Below are 7,272 nucleotides of genomic sequence, written 5' to 3' on the forward strand. Positions count from 1 at the left end.
GTTCAGGCGTGATTTGGGGGCGGGCGAGTCGCGGTGGAGCTTGCGCGAGCTCTGGTCGGAGTGGAGAGGAAGTTTTGGCGCGTCAGGTTCACCCGCACGAGCGCGACTCGATAACGATTGAAATGCCAGGGGCTATGGGTCTCGTGTGCTGCGCGAAAGCTTGTGCGGCAGTCTTTCACTCTTTTTTATGCTCGTACACTCAGCGCGAAGAAAGCCAATCCAAGCTTCACGCATGCCTGCCTGGCTGCCTAGCGCTCCCTATTGCCGCCTAGTGTCCTGTCGGTGTTTTGGGCGCCGGGCTCCGCTCCGCCCTAAATCAAATTTCTGCGAGCTGCCACCTGCCTCTCTTCAACGTTCCTCGCTCCAAGAATCGCAACGAAGCACACGCACAGAGTGCCCTCGGGCATCTCGCTCAGCTTTGGGAGAAAGTCCCCGGACATCGGTCCTCTGGATCGCACTTTCAGCAACGAACCGCCATAGAAGCGCGGCCTCGTACCACTACGGCGCTTCTCACTCTCTCTTCCGTTTGTACTCTTTGCCTGGGCTTTCTCGACGCTACGGGTGGAGGAGCTGGTGCCTGGGCGATGATATGAGCCCGCTGGTCACCTTGCCCGTCGCCGACGGATCGACGAGGGCTCAGAGGAGGGGGGAGATGCCGGGTTGTGCTGGGTATCGAGGGTTTTCTCGTCCAGTTTATGGTCATGCGATTGCTTCTGCGCGTCTCGGTAATACGGGACGGCGGCAGGAGTAACTCAATGGGGCTTATTCTTGACGCGAGGAACGTTCACACCCACACCCCACTTTTCGGATCCGCTCGCGTAGGTGCAGCAGCACGCTTGGTCGAACAAGCCGGATTCTCTTCAGCCACAGGTCCATGTGATGAGATACACGAAATAGAGTCAAGCACTGAGGTTGTCTGAATCCCAAAGTGGTAGGACGCCGATGCTGAGTATTTCAACCTTTATCCTGATGGACCTCGAGGCTTAGCTAGTTAGATAGTCTACTCTCTGTAGAGATGTATTTTACTCCTGAACGTGCACTTTGTGTTTATTGTGGTGGTATCATTGCTCTCTATGGTGCTGTCTTCCAGTCACCGATCCCTCATGCGTCGTCGCCCACAATAAAGGCCTTGGCCTCCTGGTACGCCTTTTCGAGGTCGTCGTTGACGACAATCTTGTCGTGCGGTGCCTCGGGGCTGTTCGCAAACTCCATCTCGACCTTGGCCTGGTTGAGGCGCTTGAGGATGTCGGCCTCCTTGTCGGTGGCACGGCCCCTCAGGCGCTTCTCGAGAATGTCCATGCTCGGTGGAGAGAGGAACAGGAACCTCGGGCGGGGGAAGGTGGGGTGGTTTGCGACCTGCTTGACGCCCTGCGTAGTTGTCAGCACCTGGGTTGTGGGCGTCTCGCCAAGTGTAGATGCTCACCTCCATCTCGATGTCCAGAATGCAGGTCCTCCCCTTCTCCTCAATCTCCTCTATGGCCTTGATGCTGGTGCCATAGCTGTTGCTGCCGAATGTCGCGTGTTCAACAAATCCCTTCTTCTCGACCAGATCGTTGAATTCGTCCTTGGTGACAAAGTGGTACTCGACGCCGTCCTTCTCAGCGCCGCGCGGGTTGCGGGTGGTGTGCGACACACTGAAGCCAAAGCGGTCGGGGTACTCGTCGAAGAGGCGCTTGAGGATGGTCGACTTGCCGGCGCCCGAGGGGCCGGATATGACGATTGCGCGGGTGGAGGGGGTGGGCGCCATGGCGGAGGCGGGTGTGTATGTGCGCAGGAAGGACACGCCTCTGGGTGCAGCGTGGATGTGGGGGGTGGCAGGCGGGGACAGCGGCCGCGAGCGAGTCAAGCGGGCGTGGGCTCGATGTGTGGCGGCGGTGGGTGACGCGTGCAGGCTCCTGGTGAGTGCGGGCGGGCTTCGAGCGGACATGGAGGCAGCCAAATTGTGGGATGCTGCTGCGGGCGCCGCCGTGTGATTGGCGGCGAGGCTGCTGTGGGTCTGGTGTTTGCTTGTGTTTGGTACGTTTGTGGTGTTTGTGGTGTTTGGCGTGCTTGGCGTGCTTGGCGTGCTTGCACTGCGGGGAGCGGTAGTGGGGACAGGCTGTCCGAGACGGCGCGTTTTCGCGTTTGTCCTGACATCACTAGGCCTCAAGTGTCGTCTGTGCAGCATTCTGCTCTCACAACCTCACAACCCACCCACGCCTGCTCCTGGCCGTCGCATTCTCTCGTGTACGTGGGGAAGCTGCAGTGCTTCAAGCCGCACACCATGGTACGCTCACCTGTTCAATTGGGCACAGCCCTCGGCCAGTACTCACACTCCCCAGTCCAAGCAATACCTCACCCTCCACACAGTCGATAATGCACACCCAAAGGCAAGCGACATCTTCGCCGTTGCACCCACAGCCACCCAGCTGCTCTCTGCATCCGGTGCCTCTTCGATAAACGTATACGACACCACACAACCCGAATTTCCTCTCGTCCAGACCCTCGACAAGGCACACCCTCTCGGAATTCACCACCTCGTGACCGCCAAAGAGTCCACGGCACGTCGTGCTGCCAGCGCTGGCTTTGAGGGCAAGGTCAAGGTATGGAGCCAAGGCGAAGATGGTCTCTGGGCCGAGGATGGCGAGATAGTCGACCAGAACAAGCCCGGCGAGATATGGGCCATCGCGCTCAGTGCAGACGGCCAGTATCTGGCAAGCAGCAGCATCAATGGCAAGATCAATGTCTGGAGCCTCGATAAGACTCAAAGCTTCCCGCGTATAAGAGAGTACGAAACAAAGGGCAGCTTTGGACTGTGCGTCAGCCTGAGTGACAACGGAAGCTTCACTGCCTCAGGACACGAGAATGGTTCCATATACGTCTTCAGCAACGACACTGGTCGCCTCGTACACTCTCTCGCAGGCCTTGTGCACCCCGTGCGCAGCGTTGCCTTTTCGCCCGCTTCCAAGCTGCTCGCTGCCGGAGGCGACGCGAGAGTCATCGCACTGTACGACGTCACATCTGGTGAGCAGGTGGCAAACTTTACCGGACACGGCGGATGGGTACTCACGCTGGACTGGAGCGACACGGGCGAGTACTTGCTCTCAGGGTCGCATGACTCCAAGGCAAAGGTCTGGCGTCTTGAGACGAGGGCATGCGTTGCTACACACTCGCACGGCGACAAGCCGTTGTGGACGGCCAAGTGGCTGCCCAAGACGCCGACAAAGAGCGAGATGTTTGCGCTTGGCGGTGGGAACAACTCAATTAGCTTCTACCGGGAGGCTGCCGGTTGAACAAACAGGATTGAACAAATTCCAATTCCGGCCCACGTCATCATTGCCGTGGATCGAACACTGCTATTCAGACTAGGCCAAGTGGGCTGCTCCAAACTGTACGCGAGGGCTTGTCAAAGACGGTTCTGTCACTACCTCTTTGGGTCACTCACGTTCGGATAGCCATCGTATATCCCACGAAACAGTGACCGCCTTCGGCCAGAGCCAAATAAACAATACTTCAACTCTCTGTTCTCTCCTTTCACAGTCGTCACCAACCTCATCGAGACACGATATTGCTAACGGACTTTCACCACAAAAGGCTGGAGATCATGTGGTTGCGCCCCTTTAAAACCATTGTTGAGAAATTAAATGTCGAACAAAACGCTCGCATTTGTCACATACCTCTCAAGTCCAGCAGCCCCTCTATCCTACATTCCACTGCAGTATTAAAGTCCGAATCCGCTCGACGACCCAACCTACATCGCACATGTCAAGATGCACACCCGCATAATTCCATACCACCTCGTAGCTACCGACTCTGACGAAACCAAGCGCCTTCAAGACACAGCGCACCCAACGTTCCGCTCCCAGCGTTTTAACACTGCACACCACACACGCCTTGATATCTCTGCCATCGTCCCGGAGTCACCCGTCTTCACTCACGAACAGCCTCCGTGGACGGCCTACGGCTATACGCTATGGCACCCACTCATCATCCGCAGTCAGGAGATGGCCTCCAGCCACATCGTCACAATCCCGAGTTTCTTGTCCGACGATATGATGCGCTGCCACGCCTCATGGATCAGGACGAACCGCTTCCCTTTCTCGCTCGTCGCCGAAACCGTCTCAACATGGAAAAGCACACAGCATGGCCAAGCCCTGCTGCCTCTCCTCGATGATAAGCAAAAATGGTTCATCCGCCTCGACCAGATGTCACCTAAGGACAGCCCGTTTGGCGGCAAAGAACCAAGCTCCACATTCGAGGATGTGGTGGTCAAAATTTGCAGCAGCATGCGCGCGTGGGGCTGCCTGCAGCGCGAACAGCTAGAAGCTAAGCAGCAAAATAGGGAAATGAAGATCCAGCTGGTGCTGAATGCCTGGGACGACGCCATGGATCCCAGGCGCGAGTTCCGCGCCTTCGTGCCCCCGCCTACGGCTCGCGGCGCAGCGCGCGACGTAACTCAACTCCAGGTCACCTGCGTGTCGCAGTACCACTGGCCGCTCCCGCTCGAGTGCGCTTTTGGCTTCAGTCTGCAAGAACCAGCGCGCTTGGTGTGTGCGGGTGCGAACGGAGTACTCCAGAGCATCAAGACGTTCATGCAGGATGAGATGAGCGTGCAGGTCACGGGCTTGCTGCTGCAGTATGGATTCAGTTTCGATGTTGCGCTGCAACGGGATGGCACTGTGCGGCTCGTAGAGGTCAATCCGTCCGGGGCGCTCAGCGGGTGTGGGGCTTGTCTGTTCAACTGGGTCAGTGATGGGAGGGTGATGTATGGGTTGGACGAGGATGTGGAATTCATTGTTACCATGGATGAGGGCGGGGGATGATTCGAGTAGCATAGCAAATTGGTGCTTGTGGGTTGAGGGGAAGAAACAGAGGTGAGTAATTAGGAAATAAATTGCAGGGAACAGAACGATACTGGAAGTCAACCGAGAGGAAGATTGAGAAATTTTGATTCTAACGATGGCTCATCGCTAATGCAGTGATATCATGATACAACGCACAAGTTTCCTTCTATACAGAATTATACAGTCCGGCCCGCTTAGACGCTCTCGAGGCGATCAGCATCCTTGGCCTTCTCCTCAAAGTAGCCGCCCTCGCGGACTGTCTCCATTTCCTGGAGGCGCTCAAGCATAAGCCCGTGCGCCTTGTGCGTGGGCTTGATCTCGAACAGCTCGTCCATGCGCTCGAGCGGAATACCCTTTGTCTCGGGGATGAGGAAGTAGACAAAGGGAACGGACAGGATCATCAGGCTGGCGAAGAAGAAGTAGACGCCGTAGCTCATGGTCAGGAACATCTGCGGTGTGAAGCGCGAGATGATGAAGTTCCAGAACCTGGTTGCGAAGTTAGAAAACGCTAATATGAGTCATGTTATGGATGCAACGAGACCTACCAGTTGTTGGCGGCTGCGGAAGCCTGACCGAGCGAACGCGTCTGCTGGGAGAACATCTCAGAGTTGATGACCCAGGGGGTTCCGTTCCAGGAGGGGGTGCAGAAAACGGTCCAGAGGTAGAAGAAGAAGACGGCTGCGATGCCGCCGGGGGAGAGCTTTGCACCCGTGGCCGGGGCTGCTCCAGTGTTTGCGAGCTTGATGTAGGCGCCAATGATCCACATGCAGACTGAGCCACCAGTGGCACCAATCATGAGAAGCTTGGTGCGACCGAGGCGATCGATCAGGTACATGAGCCAGATAACGGTAACGACCGTCTTGACAACACCAAAGAGTCCAGTAGTGAGGAATCCAGTGTTGGTACCAGTGATTCCGATGGAGCGGAAGACTGTCGGGGAATAGTAGTTGATAGCGTTGATTCCATTTCCGTTCTGCCAGAGGAAGAGCATGCCACCGAGGAATAGACGGTACTGCACTTTGCGCTGCCTGACAGCCTTGAAGGGCGCCCAGAAACCAGGACCAACAACGAGACGGTCGTGCTCGATCTCAGCATCGATGGCGGCAATCTCCTCGACCATGTAAGGGTGGGTAGGCTCAAGGTTGCGAATCCAGCACAAGTCCTTGACGGCCTGGTCGCGGTCGCCACGAGCGAATTGCCAGCGAGGCGATTCCTTCAACCAAATAGTGCCAAGGAGAAGAAGACCAGCTGGGATTAACTGAACAGCGAATGGGATCTGCCACTGGCGGGTAGAGGAAGCCATGGTCTCAACGAGACCATAGTTGATCCAGAAACCAACAAGACCACCGATCTGCCACCCCAACTCGTAGATACCGACAAGACGTCCACGAACGGCAGGAGGTGACATTTCAGATATGTAGATGGGAACCATGTTACTGGCAGCACCAACACCGAGACCGGCCAAAACACGGCCACCGATAATGAGGCCAAGTCCTCGCTCGCCGTTCGCGCCAAGCATCATTCCCGCGCCGAGGATGAAAACTAGAGTCCAGATAAGAAGCGTCTTTCTGCGTCCAAGGTAGTAGGAGGAGATATATGCACCGAAAGCGCCGAAGAAAGCACCAGCCTGGTACACGGAAACGATGTTCGCTTTTTGCAGGGCAAGATCCGCAGCGGAGATCTGCTTCGGTGCAGCCAGTCTGAATTCGGAGACAAAGGATGGCAGCGCCAATGTGGTTCCAATGAAAGCAGAATCGTAGCCAATCTGGTTTCCAACGTTAAATGGGAATATCTGTGAATTCTGTAGAGGTACTCACCATGCAAGATGCAAAAGACGCGACTGATGCAGCAGCGTATACGCGCCAGTTGTACACCTCCTTTGGCGTAGGCCTGTCTTCGACAAGGGCGAGGAGACCCATGATGAGAGATGCTGTCTTCCTGTCCGGTCGTTGATGTAATGGATGATGAGGTAAGAGAGTCCTGAAGGATTGACGACCCTAGAAAGAAGGAATGAGGTGGTCGCTTTATGGGAAGCTGTGCATGAAGATTCTCCTCCTCCGAGCCCGGCGTCTACTACTTCAGCAGGGCTAAAGGTTACCCCGGAATCTGGCCCTCGTGGGGAAGCTAGTCTCGTGGAATGATTTGCGGCAGCGTGCACGCGAAGACCCCAGAAGACGTCCAGACTCTCCAGTCTCCAGGTCTTATCCGCGCACGACCGCGTGGAGGCGCCACGATGATGGAGCAGGGCTTGCACCCCGCAAAGGATGGAGGCTACCAATGGCGTCCTAGCACAAGGCTGGTGCTGATCATGGAAAAAGATTTCGACATGTACGACAAGCAAAGTGCTTAGGAAGCCACTCCCATGGTATGGGCAGGGATTACGAATGGCGCGTATTCATTATCTCATTAATCCGACACTCTGCTTACCCTAGCGCACCCTCGCAGGCTC

General features: G+C 56.3%; 4 protein-coding genes across 4 annotated transcripts, besides 1 other annotated feature; 2 read left to right on the top strand and 2 right to left on the bottom strand.

The window, feature by feature from the left end:
* Nucleotides 1-1,101: 1,101 nt before the first annotated feature.
* Nucleotides 1,102-1,927, bottom strand: EKO05_0007376 (Guanylate kinase; the record flags this gene model as incomplete). Its single annotated transcript, XM_038943256.1, has 2 exons — nucleotides 1,102-1,368; nucleotides 1,424-1,927. 2 exons carry the CDS (start codon nucleotides 1,925-1,927, stop codon nucleotides 1,102-1,104), a joined length of 771 nt encoding a protein of 256 aa, XP_038794007.1.
* Nucleotides 1,928-2,263: 336 nt separating this feature from the next.
* On the top strand, nucleotides 2,264-3,272 carry EKO05_0007377 (Ski complex subunit Rec14; the record flags this gene model as incomplete). Its single annotated transcript, XM_059637024.1, has 2 exons — nucleotides 2,264-2,278; nucleotides 2,322-3,272. The coding sequence occupies 2 exons, from the start codon at nucleotides 2,264-2,266 to the stop codon at nucleotides 3,270-3,272; spliced, it is 966 nt and encodes a 321-aa protein (XP_059493007.1).
* Nucleotides 3,273-3,749: 477 nt separating this feature from the next.
* EKO05_0007378 (uncharacterized protein) lies at nucleotides 3,750-4,802 on the top strand (the record flags this gene model as incomplete). The annotated part of the gene is made up of 1 exon (XM_038947204.1): nucleotides 3,750-4,802. The coding sequence occupies one exon, from the start codon at nucleotides 3,750-3,752 to the stop codon at nucleotides 4,800-4,802; it is 1,053 nt and encodes a 350-aa protein (XP_038794005.1).
* A 215-nt stretch (nucleotides 4,803-5,017) lies between these two features.
* Nucleotides 5,018-6,742, bottom strand: EKO05_0007379 (uncharacterized protein; the record flags this gene model as incomplete). The annotated part of the gene is made up of 3 exons (XM_038943433.1): nucleotides 5,018-5,309; nucleotides 5,369-6,588; nucleotides 6,641-6,742. 3 exons carry the CDS (start codon nucleotides 6,740-6,742, stop codon nucleotides 5,018-5,020), a joined length of 1,614 nt encoding a protein of 537 aa, XP_038794004.1.
* Nucleotides 6,743-7,222: 480 nt separating this feature from the next.
* Nucleotides 7,223-7,272: part of a dispersed repeat that runs on past the window's edge.

This window comes from Ascochyta rabiei, chromosome 12 (genome assembly GCF_004011695.2).
Source record: "Ascochyta rabiei chromosome 12, complete sequence".
Taxonomy (NCBI): Eukaryota; Fungi; Ascomycota; class Dothideomycetes; order Pleosporales; family Didymellaceae; genus Ascochyta; species Ascochyta rabiei.